The sequence below is a fragment of the Nipponia nippon genome, unplaced genomic scaffold (assembly GCF_047370975.1).
Source record: "Nipponia nippon isolate SJK-2023a ecotype South Korea unplaced genomic scaffold, ASM4737097v1 scaffold_20, whole genome shotgun sequence".
NCBI classification, from domain to species: domain Eukaryota; kingdom Metazoa; phylum Chordata; class Aves; order Pelecaniformes; family Threskiornithidae; genus Nipponia; species Nipponia nippon.
Genome location: NW_028262337.1, coordinates 1,163,595 through 1,177,936, shown reverse-complemented (window position 1 = coordinate 1,177,936; position 14,342 = coordinate 1,163,595). Strand labels below are relative to the sequence as shown.

The following is a 14,342-nucleotide window of genomic DNA, read 5'->3' as shown; positions in this document are numbered from 1 at the left end:
GAAAACTTTATGCCAGTGAGTTTTTTTATTCCTTTTTCAGCATTATTTTCCAGATGTAGAATAACTGAGTGTTTGCTGGTTCAGTTTTCAAGTAGCAGTGGTATCTAGCATGTACAGGTATTTTATTAAAGTAATAATAATATCACATGTAGAGTAACTGAAGGCAAGGCTGCACACGTTCAGGTCTGTCATTGTATGTTCATTGTGATGATCTCTTCACCTGAAAACAAAAGTGTAGGAAAATGGTGTGCATTAGTAAGTTTATTGTTTTATAATGACTGACAAGTATAGCTAAGTCATTTTATTAATAACTGAAGAAAACACCTGTGCTGGACAAAATGCATATATGTTCAAATTTGTATTTGTTTGAATGTACCTTGAGAAACTGATGTCATAGTTACTAGTAATTACCACCGTGATCTGGAAGAGCATTTTTAAAGCGGCTGTCTAGTACACACAACAGCCATAAATAGATGAAAGTGGATTGTTAGTGAGGTCACAATTCAGTAAGCAAAGCAGTAAAATTCATCAAAAACTGCAAAAGATTTACTTAAGTAGATGTTTTGGAATTGTGTTGCAGTAGAAAGTACTGGTAGGAAATACTGAATACTCAGGATGCATAAAAATGTTCAGGTGAGTGTGTATTTGGATTTGTTTTCTCTTATGAGAACAAACATATTAAGAGATTAATGTAAAAGCTAGCTGATGGATGCAGAATCACTTAATCTTGGTAGGATGTACACCTATCCAATAGTAACAGTTTGATTCAGTTCACAGATCTGCTGCAAGTAGGAGAAACTGCACACAAAAATGCAGTTGAACTGAAAGTTTTGGACAAATACATAGGATTCATTACAAACTTTGCTTACAAAGCACAGTCATTGAGAACTGTTGAAGAAAAAAGGGAAAATGACATGACATACAGCTGTGGGTTGTATTTTAAAAGATTTTTAGGTACTTCTAAATTCCAGTGTACAGCCTATTAAATGGAATTAAAGAGAAGCCATAGGGCTAGTCTTTAAACAAATTTAGTCTTATTAAAACAGCAGGAGTATAGATCCAAAGGGTTTATTGGAAGATATGCTTCCTGTGTTTCTGGGGTACAGGATTACTTTCTGTAGTAAAGTTATTTTTTTTACTGTATTCACCCCAGTGCTGTGCAAGTACTTTATGTTAATTAAAGTAAATACTCAAGATTATTGCATTTGAATCCTCCTCGACTCCACACTCATATTTGTCTACTTAATATATCGTAGAACAGTAAGGTTAAATAAATGCTTTTTGCACTTCAGCAACAGTCCTAATATGTTCTAATATTATTCATCATGCTTGCAGGTCAGTTGGGATGAAAGCGGTTGCCCACACATGAGTCTTACTCTTGTGGTTGACATTCTCATCATACTGTAGGAATGCGGTTGTCATTTGTTTCTTATACTGGTATCTATTACCATAGCATGTGGGTGTCTGAAATCATGATCTCAGAGTGATGCAGGTCTTCAGGTAATGTGCCAATCTCATGGTGGTCTTGGAAAAATACGACAAGCTTTGAGCCATGTTATGTATGGTTAACTATGATTTATAGGCTTAGTTATGGAGATTCAATGCAAGGAGTAGAATACTATGGTAACAGGCTGACACTAACCTGTACTGCTGAGTAAAAGACTTCCACATTCGGAAACCACTTCTTTTTTTTTAATGTAGGTGACTTCATGTCTAAGTTAGGCTTTGCTGTTGCAGAATGCTTACTCTCCAAGTACAACAGTCATTGTTAAGGACTGTTTCCATGCTGAATTACAGGGATTTTTTCTATAATTATATCATGTGCACTGCAACTGTATTTAGTAGATTCCAGTCTTCTATTAAAAAGAAAAAAATACAACCCAGGAGTTTTTCAATACTTGCTTATTTATTTTGTTTAATTCTCAGTGTGTTTGTCCTTCAGTGTATTCTGTTATGCTTTTACAAAGTGTGGGGTTTGTAGGGAGGAAGGCAGAGGAAGGGGTGCCTTCAGAAGCAATTAATCTACTTCTAATAGAGTTGCTTAAATAGTTCAGATGAATCATCCTCTAGCATGCCTGTTTCTCTCCACGGTCTATGGAATGAGTCCGAGTGACTATCTGAGACAACTAACTTTAAAACTAGAAAAAGATAGGTGAGATGAACCTGTCCTTAGGTATTGAAACAATGGTGGTTGCATGGGTAATCCCAGAAAATTTAAACCTCTTTTCAATTTTGCTTATTTTTATTCCTCTTATTTTTCTGTCATAGGTCCTGATGTCTTTACATGAAATGTTCCCAGCAGTGCATGCAGCAGAAATGGCTGTCCAGAGAAACCCACGTTCCTGGGATGCCTGGCAGACTTTGGGACGTGCCCAGCTTGGGTTAGGAGAGATAGCACTGGTAGGAAAATGGACAACATTAATATTCTAAACTTGGAAACCACATTGTCTGAATTGTGTGTGAGAGAATGGAAGTACAGAAATACCAAGGTAGCTGAATATCCTTATGTAACCTGAAAGTAGGCAAGGAAAAAGGTTGTTGTTAATTATCTCCAGTATTCCCTCTACTTTGTTGTTTTTCACAAATGCTTCCTGTGTGGTTTTGTTGCTGGGCTTGTGGAAGACCTGCCTAGCTCAAAGCCTTTCGTGTTATATACTATATTTATGTGGTAGCTTTATGCAATAGATTAATTATGTTGACATAACTGCACGTACTACATTCTGGGTACTGTATTGCTACAGCGCAGCTCACCATAGTTTAAAGATGAAGGTACTCTGAAGTCCCAGTTGATATTCAGGCTCAGGTTTATACATGCCTGCTAATAAAATTCTAATATCTTGTTTTCGCTGTCTCCTACTCTCCTGTGTCAGGTGCAGCAAATTATATGTGCTCATTCATGCTTTCGTCTGGCTCCTTGACCCCAAATGGTGGCTGAAGTTGGTTCTTTCCGTAATAAGACAGCAAAAAGGCTGGGATGCTCTGCAGTAGGTGGAGTGCACCTTTTCTCTAGCTGCAGCTGTATGCCATGGTGCTGTCTTGGCTGCATGATGGGACGCAAAGGGAGACTTCCCCCATGTCAGGTCACCCTCTGCCTCCAGGCTATACACCTATAAATGATGTAACATACCGTTTTCAGCTAGTTAGTGTGGAAACATAGTGAGTGAACTTCTTAATTCAGACACGATCACAAAAGTCCATTAGAAAAATAATTCATCATGAGCTCTCAGATAAAAAAAGATACTGTTTTTATTTTATTTCTAATAGAGGTAGCTGTGTGCTGGTTTGATACAAATACTTTTGTAATTAATTTAGAGGTTTTTTGCAAAGTTACAATGTTTGGATGGAAAATTTTCAAGAATAAAAATAATTATTTTTTGGAGGGAGGCTAACAGATCATGCAAAACCAGTTTCTTTTTAAAATGTAGTAAGGAGCAGTATTAAAAAAGAAAACCAAAACCCCAAAAAACCCAAATGATGAGACTAACATAAGACAAAAGCTGTGTGTTGCAGATGTGTAGTGTTCTACCATATGTTGTTGCAGTATCATAATATATCAAATATATATAATTATACCACCAGGTCTGCTGACTAGATCCTATAAGCTTCATCTGCATTAGCAAGTCACATCACACCAATAGGAGTGGATGTCTTGAGTTAATAGTGCTGGGGTCCCAGTGTCCACATTATATTCATTTTGTTTTACTTCAGAGTAGCTCTGTTGTTTGGAGCACTTCAGGTGCTCTCTTGGAGTGCATTTTTGAGCTTAATCGGAAAGGAATCCAGTTTATGTAGTCTGAGACTATTCCATGATGCAAACCAAAGCATTTTAAGTGGGAACAATCAGAGATTTGCATCAAAGCACATTATTAATCTGAAACAAAACACTACTATAGGTGCTCCTGTAATTGTTATATTGGCCTTACTGTCTGTGAAGAGAGAGGGGGGAGGAGTTATCACCGGGTAGTTTGCCCTCTGAATATTTTTGTCTGTCTCTGTTTGCATAGGGAGCCCAGAGGTGGGTAAGCTCCTGTTGGTGTCTCCAGTGCTTTAGTGGAGTGTTTTTACTGGGTGTTTTTACTTTTTTGCCCTTCTGTCTTTAAGGCATATTGAATTGCCTTCTGGTGAATATGTTCTCGTGTACAAAGAATAACTTGGGGAGTTATTCTAAAATGTAGATAATGTTCACTATTTATTTTTGAACCAAGCAATTTTTAAGGAATCTTAAAAGGTTAAGACTGAAAGAGTCTTAAAAGGTTAAGTGATTTCATAATTATTGAACCTGTGGAGGCTGCTTGACCAGGTGATCTAAGTCATAATTACATTGTTCCCATTAGCCTTTCATTACCATGATCTTCTAATTTTTCACTGCATTATATTTTTACAGAGAAAAGTTAATAAAGCATAAATGTCAGGGCTTTTTAGTACTGTTTGAGATTTAGGAATTACTACCCTTCTCAAGAGCAGCTTCTTCTGTTTCTTTGTTTCATTTCTTCCCCACCGATGTCTGTCTTCACTACCCATATCCTGCCAAATGGTCTCTTGTAAATATTTTTATTGCTTCACAATGAACGATGCACTTTTCCTTAGAAAAATCAACTTACTGTATTTTAATTTCAAGTTTCCCAGGTTTAAAGTACAGCTTCCAAACAAATCTAATTTTATTATGAGCTGCATAATATATTCATTTCTTGCAAACAAAGAAAGATTTGGTTTGGTTTGGTTTGGTTTTGTCAAACTTGTGACAGAAAGAGTGAGATAAATTAGCCCCTTTTTATTTAGCTTTTACAAAAGCTGTTTGCTCTTTTTTCTAAATTTACTAAATAGGGTAATTCAACAGTAATACTTAAATGTGAGCAGGCAGAACTTTATTTCTGTAAAGGTAGAAATTCCTTAAATTCTATAGATCAATTTGCAAGACCACATCCAAGTAAACTTTGCAACGTGAATGTAGAAACTGTAGAAATGTAGTCAGGCTTGCAAAATTTCTCTCATTTAATTGTAAATGATTGTTTTTATAAATTATATTTACTGTATTGGGGATGACAACTTAAGCAGTAACAATTTCACACTGATATCTTCATTAGAACAGTTCTTCCCATGAGACAGAGTGAGTCCCACACTTTCATTAAACAAGCAAACAAAAAACCAAAACAAAAGCAACATTGGGGGGGGGGGGGGAGACCAACTGAAAATGACTGAGTCTCCCACTTTGGAGAAATTCATAAACCATTTGGACGTGGTCATGGGCAACCAGCTTCAGGTGGCCCTGCTTGAGCAGGGGGTTGGCCCAGATGACTGTGGAAGGTCCCGACCAACCTCAACCATTCTGTGATCACCCCGTTGTGGGCTGGGGCCTCCGTGTCAAACCTGGAGTACTGAAGATTACACAGTTAACTGGGCAGATGTGTAAATATGAACCAATTGTGCATGCTTTTTGTTTGATGATTTGAAGGATGTGGTTTGCTGTATTGTTACTAAGTAGTTAGTGGTTTAGCAGTCTTAAAGTGTGATACTACATTTTGTAAAAGGAATCAAGCCTTGACAATATGAATCCTCAGATCAGCCCTTTTATTTCTCTTGAAAGAAGTAGTTTTAGGTCTTTTACATAATGATGGGAGCAATGTACTAGCAAAGAGAGGAATTACTGCATTTTATTGAAATCCAGCTAATTAACATAACTAATTCTGAATTTGAGAGAATTTTTCAACATGTTACTAATGTAAATGTGTAGAAACATAAAGATTTTGGTAATAAAAAGGAAACTGATGGTTGGCGTTCCATTGAGAAGCAATCAAATCTGTGCTTCAGATTGTGTTTCTGTCAACTTGAGGGGATAAATAACTCAGATTTTATTTTTATAGATTTATGTGGGATTAAAATATTAAATTACACTGCTGTGGTAATCTTCCTTCTAAGCACAACAAAATGTGTGGATTATTTTATAGTGATGGAATATTTAACTTTATTATTATATTAATATAGTCGATACCTATTTTTCTTATATGCATAAATAAAAAGGAAAAGAGGCAATGCAATTTTTAAAATTGCTATTTGTTTTATAGTTTTGGCCTGGAATTTCTTGTTATTCCATTTACAGTTTTTGTGTCACACTTTAAGTGTTACTGCTTTTGTTATCAGGATTTGATAAAGGATAATTCTTTTGAAAATAAAACATGTGACAGGGCATATTTCTGTCCTGTCAACTCCATCTTGAACTATACTCCAGCCACATACACATTCTAGCACATAGTATTTGGGAAATATTAAGTTAGAGAGAAAATAAAATGCTTTGTCAGTTAAAGTGGGGTTCTGCTAAATTCCTTTCAACAGCTTTAAACAGTCCTACCCAATTATAGGTAATACCCAGTAATACTAGCTTCCCCAGAGGTCCTGTGTTAGTGCTGCAGTCTCCAGCTACTATAGTGTAATCCTTTTTTTTTTAAATTGTTTTTACCACTGTTGGAAGTCATAAATATATTTTGATAATCCACCTAATGATTTTTTTTAATGCATGAAAATATCTTCTACTCAGTGGTGATTTTTATTTTCAGTCAAGAAAGCAGAAGGGCAAGCAAGTCTCCGAAAGTTTAAATGCCCTCTCTGCTACATTTCTATCAGGGGTACTCAGTTCTCGCAAGCGTTCCCTACTGACTTAGCTGGCACCTCATGATAGTTACTCTTCTCAGATGCTGAGAACTTATGAGGCTTTAACCATGATGATGAAGTCCATCTTCTCAACATTTAAACCTTGTAATTACAAGTGTTAGCTAAAACAGATGCAGAGTGTCTGACAAACTGGAATTGGGGAGAAAGTTGTTTTACCATTATTGTAAAATTCCTTGTAATAATTTTAGCAGTAGAATTTGGTAGCAGAGAGGTAAATGTTTTCAATCCTTCTGGATTTTCCTGATTTACAAGTTAAGAGCACTTATATCACTTCAGGCTTTATTTTGTTGGTCTAAATATGTCAGTTTCTAGGATGGGATAGAGTTTTCTGTTCCCTCAATCGTCCTGGATTATGTCCGTGCATGTAGTAGAGCATAGCGTACAGATCTCTATGGTAGAAGCAGCCTGAAGCAGTGACTTCTGCAGAGCATGCTGAAGTGTCTTGCAGGGATGCTCATGGAGGTGTAAAGGCAGACAGGCAGTGAGTGTTGTGAGGACAGAGGGCTGGGAAGAAGTGAGTTGGTGCAAAAGGAGATCTGGGAAATGGGAGTACATCACCAAAGCAAAAGAAAGTGCAAGACAAAGATAGAAACATCTTCAAAAGAAGAGGAAGAAGGAAGCTGTGGAAGTGAGGAAGCGGCACCCTGAAGAGAAACTTGAAGTGGACACACTGGCTGACAGAAATTTTCTGAAACTCTAGCCTATACAGATATGTGTGCCTGGGACCAAAGAAACTGGGGAGATCTTTTTCTATCAGTTGCTGCAGGCCATTACGTTCCTATCCTCTTCTCATGCCTCCAGGCTCAGGCATGTCCTCTGGCCTCTGGTGCCAGCCAGGCACTGCACCCCAGGGAGGACGTGTGCTGAGTCACCACTGGGGCTGATGCATCTTCATCTGTGCTGCATATATTCTCTGCAGTGGAGAACCTCCAGCACAGCAGAATTAAGCTAGCATTGTCTCACAGACGTCTACCAAATGGAAACAAAGACTTCTGTGGGTTTATTACCTGACCAAATTCCAATGGCTGTAAGGCAGAAATAAGTCTTTCACATCTGGAAGATTGCCTACTATGTTTCAGGCCTTTTCTCCAAAACATGAGAGCACCAGAACCTTTGAATAAAATGGTTTTGTAAATGTAAGAACTGCAAAATGTTAAGTGTTCACCTCATTTTTGAAGACAGAATTATTTTTCCTGAAAAGAAATTTCCAGAGAGAAAATTTTTATTGAAAAGAAGAAATAATCTGAACAGAAAAGTTGCATAGAAAAGTTCAGCCTGACAGTTTGAAGTTAAAATAGGTAAGATGTTTACCATTCAGATTATATCATATAAACCATTAACTAGAGTGAAAATATCTGAAATAATTGGATTTTTTTTGTTGTTGTTTAAAGAAGAGAAAGGTAATGGGGAGTCTTTAAATATACTAAAATTTCCTTAGTGTCACTATGGTAAAGGTTTCCATAAAAATTAGTTAGTTGTGTTCATGGTGAGTAGTACAAGCAGTAAGACTTAAATGCCAATAGAATATTACCATAGAATCATAGAATGGTTTCGGAGGGAAGGGACCTTTAAAGGCCATCTAGTCCAACCCCCATGCAATGGGCAGGGACATCTTCAACTAGATGAGAGCTCTGTCCAACCTGGCCTTGAATATTTCTAGGGATGAGGCATCTACCACCTCTCTGGGCAACCTCTGCCAGTGTTTCACCACCCTCATTGTGAAAAATTTATCCCTCATATCTAGTCTGAATCTACCCTCTTTTCCTTTAAAACCATTACCCCTTGTCCTATTGCTACAGGCCCTGCTAAAAAGTCTATCCCTATCTTTCTTATAAGTCCCCTTCAAGTACTGAAAGGCTGCTCTCCTTGGAGCCTTCTCTTCTCCAGGCTGAACAACCCCAGCTGTCTCAGCCTGTCCTCACAGGGGAGATGCTCCACCCCTCTGACCATTTTTGTGGCCTCCTCTGGCCCCGCTCCAACAGGTCCATGTCCTTCCTGTGCTGAGGACCCCAGAGCTGGACGCAGTACTCCAGGTGGGGTCTCATGAGGGCAGAGCAGAGGGGCAGAATCACCTCCCTCGACCTGCTGGCCACGCTGCTTTTGATGCAGCCCAGGATACGGTTGGCTTTCTGGGCTGCGAGCGCACATTTCTGGCTCATGTCCAGTTTTTCATCCACCAGTACCCCCAAGTATTATGCTGGATGCTGTAAAAAAACCCCATATTTAAGGATCCTTAAACACAGAAAAAGGTTACTTGTAGATATATACCTATCTTCACTAATGGACATCCTTTGAAATGGGTGAGATGGTGTCTGTCAGATGGAACATAAAGGCCTAATGCAAGCCTTCAGGGTAGATGTGAACCTCTGCATAACTTCTTAAAATGCTCCTTTACCTTTTTTAGGAAGTCACTGCATACTGACAATTACTAGGTCCATGTGTTACAAAAACATGTCATAAAAAGTGTAGTCTGATCAAAACTGCTCTTCACATTTGAAAACTGGGCAAACCAGTAGAAGAGATTCTGCTCATGGGAAAAATGAAAGATTGTTTGCTATGGAATACCCTATAGTGAGATGAAATGTAAAATATTTTGAAAATACGAATTCTTCAAATATTGTAATTCAGCAAGCAGGAACATCTTGCAGTAGATTTTATAGTACTCTTCCCTACAGAAGCAAAAGCAGATATGTGAATACGTATCTATTTAAAATCCCATAGTCCTTACATGCAGGGTCTCTAAGACCACAGCTGCCCTGAGGCTAGAAGTATGAAGTTTATCTAGTGCCACCACATTTTCCTGTAATGCCAGACAGGCAGTTGGAGAGGATCACTTACATCTCTATCAGTGGGAGATTTAAAAGTAGTACTGTTATTTTCTTTTCTTCTGTGTTAATAGAAATTAATGGCTGTGGAAGTAGTGGCAACATAAAATTTTATGTGGATGACAATTCTGTGTTTTTCAGCGTTACATTGCTATTTTAAAATTAATCCCTCTGATCTTCTGCAGCACTTGAAATTTACTTTCTTTTTTAATTTTTATTATTTATTTATAAAAATGTCACACACAAAGTCTTTCTTCTAGTAGATTTACAAAGGTGATTGTTTCGTGCTGTATTGTATGAATCATCCAGGCATCTTCTAAGCTTATTAAATGTTACCTTATATTTGATTACTGTGTTTAATATTGTTTAATGTGCATGAACGTAACTATATAGACAGGTTTTAATTAGGGGTTCTCTTTCATGGAAAGCTTAAACTAGATGGTGTTTGTTTATATTTTGTTTTCAACAGAAATACAAAAAAAGAGCATTTAGTGTGTACTTGTAGCTCATCTACCCCTGGAAATTAAAAGCTAGCAAAGTTGAATAAAATGACACTGTTTTGCAAGGATTAAACTGCACTCCTCCTTCTGTTTAAAGTTCAGCATGCTCCTACACTTCAGAGCTGGCTGTGGACCAATAATAAAGTTTTTTTTTTTTTTTCCTGGAACTGAAAGGCTGCCTATTACAATAGCAGTAATACTGATAGCATAATCAGCATTTCTTAAATCTGATTTGTATCTCTTGTCTGCTGAGTTCACGTCATACGGAAATTATATATTAATCTGTGCCAGCAGAAGGATGAATTGGCGGTTTCCGTCAATGCAGATGAAAAGTTGTGATTTTTCAAATTAATTTGCATGCTTTAAGTATTTCTAAATTGCAACAGAATATGGAATTCGATGGTTGCTCATATATCTTTAAAGTCTTTATATGCAAGTTGCTAGAACTTCTCCCAAATATAATCCAAATCCATATCATCACTGTTTTCCGACCCTACAGGAAGGCTTCTGTACATCGTCATCTAATAGTTTGGTCACCCAGCTGGCCATTTCCATAACTGACCATACAGTTGTAAATGTAAAATACACACATGCCTGTGTGTATATACGCATAAGTCTGAGTAGATAAGGTTAGTCTTGACCTTTTCACTGTTAATATAACTATAAACCCTACACAGTTGTAATTCTTGGTCTAGCATTTCTCCAGTATTGTAGCAATCTCTTCTTATTGCCAAATATCACATCAACTGGATTAGACGGTCACATTTTTTTATGTTTAACAACAATGGTGTTGAGTATTTGTACTTGTGGAACTTTTCCCAGTTGGGCTGAAAGACAGGAGAAACAGTATCAACCATACCTAATTGTGTTAATATTACATGGTTTATAAGATTATAGTTCTTTCTTAGAGCAACTCTCCAAGTTGGGAGTTTATTTGTCTACTTTTGCCTGTTTAGGTAAATGTGTTTGCAACCACAAACCTATTACAGAAACTGTTTATCATGGGGATAGGGTTACTGTAGTATTAGGTCTGTATGTGAAATGACTACATGCTAATTTAAAAGCAGCAGTATTTGTGATGCCTCAAATCCCAGTCATCCCTTTTCTGTATTTCCTTAAACCATATCTGCTTTTGCTTTCCCATGCATCTGATAATAGGAGAAAAGTGGGATAGAAAACCGTCAAAACAAAAATTATTTTTGCTTTTACCTTTTTAATTACAATATTATTTTTCACATGTGAACTCTTATTTCCGCCCTGGTTGCCACGTACCTGATTTGTTCATGCTTTCTTGGTACTTACAGACGTTTGTATGCATAGTTGTTTGGGGGTAGTGCTGCTATTGAACTTAGAGCTGAGGAAGGATTGTTCCGCTGAAGACAGACTGGAGTAAAATCACTTTTGTCTTTGCTTGAATGATGTACATAATTTTTTTCTATTGTTAATTTCTATGATGAAATACGTAGGCTTTAAAGTTTCCAATCCTTGGTTTTTCCCTATTCTGTTTATAGGCAATCCGAAGTTTCCAGGTATCCTTACACATCTTTCCAATGAACCCTGAAGTATGGAAGGAGGACCTTTCCTGGGCAAGAAAACTACATGAACAGCAGAAGGCAACAAAGACTGAGGCGGTGCAAGCACTGGCAAAAGAAAAAGAGCTCGCACAAGAATCAATCCCAGACTATGACTTTGAAAGTGATGAAATTGTGGCAGTCTGTGCTGCCATCGCAGAGAAGGAGAAAGCTCTTTCGGCAGCTAAAACGGTAGTGATTGTGTCTGCTTCAGGCACAGTAGAGACTGTTACTGAGAAGGAGAGTTGTCCTGCAACTCCTGATGAAACCCTTTTCATCAGAGCCCGATAGGGCTGCCTTATGGGTTGCCAGTACTGTTTTAAGAGCTAGTGTTATTTATTGTATTGGGCTTGCTTTGTTTTTGTTTTTTAAGCAGTGGGAAAGCCTACAAAAGTTAAAGAAGTGAAGTTATTTTTCTTTTGGAAATTGAAAAAGCAATGACCTGAGTTATTGTTCCATCCGTATTTTTGGAGAAGAAAGCCAAGAGTTGATTCTAAAAATCTTATCAACAAGTGTAATGCTAAAATGCTTAACTACATTCTAACAACTGCTCTCATCTTTCTGTATTTCATAATTTTACAAGTTAATGTCTACATTTTCCCAGTAATTAATAAGCTTTTATTTAAACTGTAAAAGAAAAAGGGATTTTTTAAAAATCTATTTCAATCCTTATTCATTAACATTATTTATCTTCCAGTTAAAGTGTGAACTGTTCTCTGTTACTAGAAGTCTTTATTTTCATTAAGATTACTTTTTGTATGAGGAAGCTTCCTATGAAGCAGAGATGTATTGTTATTTTGCTTGTGTGTGTGTGATAGATCTGGCATCTGATTTGTAGTCAAATGAAATCAGTAGAAACCTTTATATTGCTTTCATAGGTGAATGGGTTAAATACTTTCTGATGAGATGAAAGGAGATGCTATATCAAACAAACCCCTGAATACTTAGTAATTACTAAATGTTTCACCAGAAGAAAGAACATTCAGACTGAAACTGGCTTTTCTTTATCTTGAGTGCTGTGCTACAGACATCACCAGAAGTAAAATGGTGGGAGTTGGAAATAGGTATGTCTGAAGTGTATTACATTTAGCCTTTTCTTTCCTAGTGAGGCTAATCTGACAAAGGGAGTCAATTTGCTTTTCCTCATTCTTACAACCTGCCATTTAAAGTATGTTCTTAGTGAACCAGTTCTTTAGGACAGAATTGCCTCAGTCTCCCTTGTTGTCCTTTTTGGATTTTGGATGCTGTGGTGGGTATTCACATTGTGTTAACTTAGAGGCATAATGTAGGAGATTTGTTTAATGTTCACCTTTCTTTAGGGGAAGGTGGCCGTTGGTTCCTTACACGTGCAGTTCAGAGAAACAAAGTCAGGCTGTTTCTTTGATGTGCTCTGTGCTGAGACTGCTCTCTTTTCATTTTCTTGGAGACATGGTAGAGATGGTCGCCTCCTAACTGGCCTGAAAAAAATGGGTCATCTGAGAAGTTCCCGGAGAACCCAGGATTGGGAACGTCATTTCTACTTGATTTTGATAACATTTTGCATGATAAAAACATTTGCATAATAGTTTTGTAGACAAGGGAAACCTTTTGAAATGAGTCATCTTTGCATTTTTCATATCTGATTTCTATTTTTCAAAATAACACATTTTTAAAGGAAATAATGTTGCTCGAGAAGCATAGTGATTTTTGCAATAGAAAGGGTATTGTAGAAAAATTATTTATCTCATCATACTTTTAGTTGAATATCTTTATTTAAGTTAGAGACTTACAGTCTTTGCAGAAATGAATTATCCCTTTCGAAAACTTGATTGCCATGTTGTACTTACTAAGTTTTCATTAATTTTTGTTAGATTCTTCCTGAATATATTTTTGTATATATGTGAATTTTTAGCTCTGTGCCTGCACGCGGACACACAAAAAATTTACACTTTTTAACATCTCCTGAGTATTCAAACTAATTATAATTACAGCAACTAAAATATATTAAGAAATGTAAAACATCACCATGCTGCATTTTTATTTGTTCATTCAGTTCAGAAATAGATCTTAAATGCTTACTGAATAGGCATTTGATTAAGGTATTGTTCGATAGATGGTTTAAATTGTCCCTGTTGAAGAATTTCTTAATCTTATTTTTCCTAACACCTTAAATAATACAGTCTGTTCAGCCATAGGAAGAGTTAGTATGAGAAGGATTTCAACAGATTTCTTCAAAGAGGGGACATTCTCTGTCTAGGAAAGGAAATGTGGGAGAAGCTGTAAGGTACGTTTTCATTTTGAAGGAGCTCAGCTATAATCCAACACATCTTTTCTTTCTTTGCGCTTTACACTTGCGTCAGTGTTATGTATTTACTCATACAGGATGGACTGCCTCCCTCCTTTCAGAAGTCCATGTTATCACAGAATCTGTTTCCATTGAAATGATTCACAAAATTCTTATTGACTTCAGCACTGCCGGGCCAAACTAAAGGAGAGGTGTACATCTATACCATCAGGCAGAACGGCCATGCTGGGTTTACGAGGTGGTTGTTTCTACCCTTTGTACTAAATGTGTTTTCTTTCTGATTAGATTAGGTTATGAATTCTAGGTATTGTCAGGACCATAGTGTCTTGTAGAGCACTGTAGAGCAGATAAGTTCTTCTGACACTGTTATTCTCAAACTGGGAAGAAGTTCAAAAATTGATGATTTCAACATTGTTTTTTGTACAACATGCCATGTTTTGCATGTATGGGATTTTTTGGATCTATTTGAATAAAATACTGACTTCTCTGCTGCTTA

At 37.0% G+C, this 14,342-nt stretch overlaps 1 protein-coding gene across 3 annotated transcripts in view; it reads left to right on the top strand.

The window, feature by feature from the left end:
- TTC33 (tetratricopeptide repeat domain 33) overlaps window positions 1-14,342 on the top strand; it is a 49,298-nt gene extending 34,956 nt beyond the window's left edge. For 2 of the 3 annotated variants that reach the window (XM_087759662.1, XM_087759661.1), the window contains exons 4-5: window positions 2,269-2,400; window positions 11,503-14,342. In XM_087759662.1, the coding sequence (XP_087615788.1) occupies window positions 2,269-2,400; window positions 11,503-11,853 (483 nt within the window). In that variant the 3' untranslated portion in view covers window positions 11,854-14,342. The remainder of the gene's footprint in view (window positions 1-2,268; window positions 2,401-11,502) is intronic. The other variant, XM_087759663.1, reaches the window with a different exon arrangement.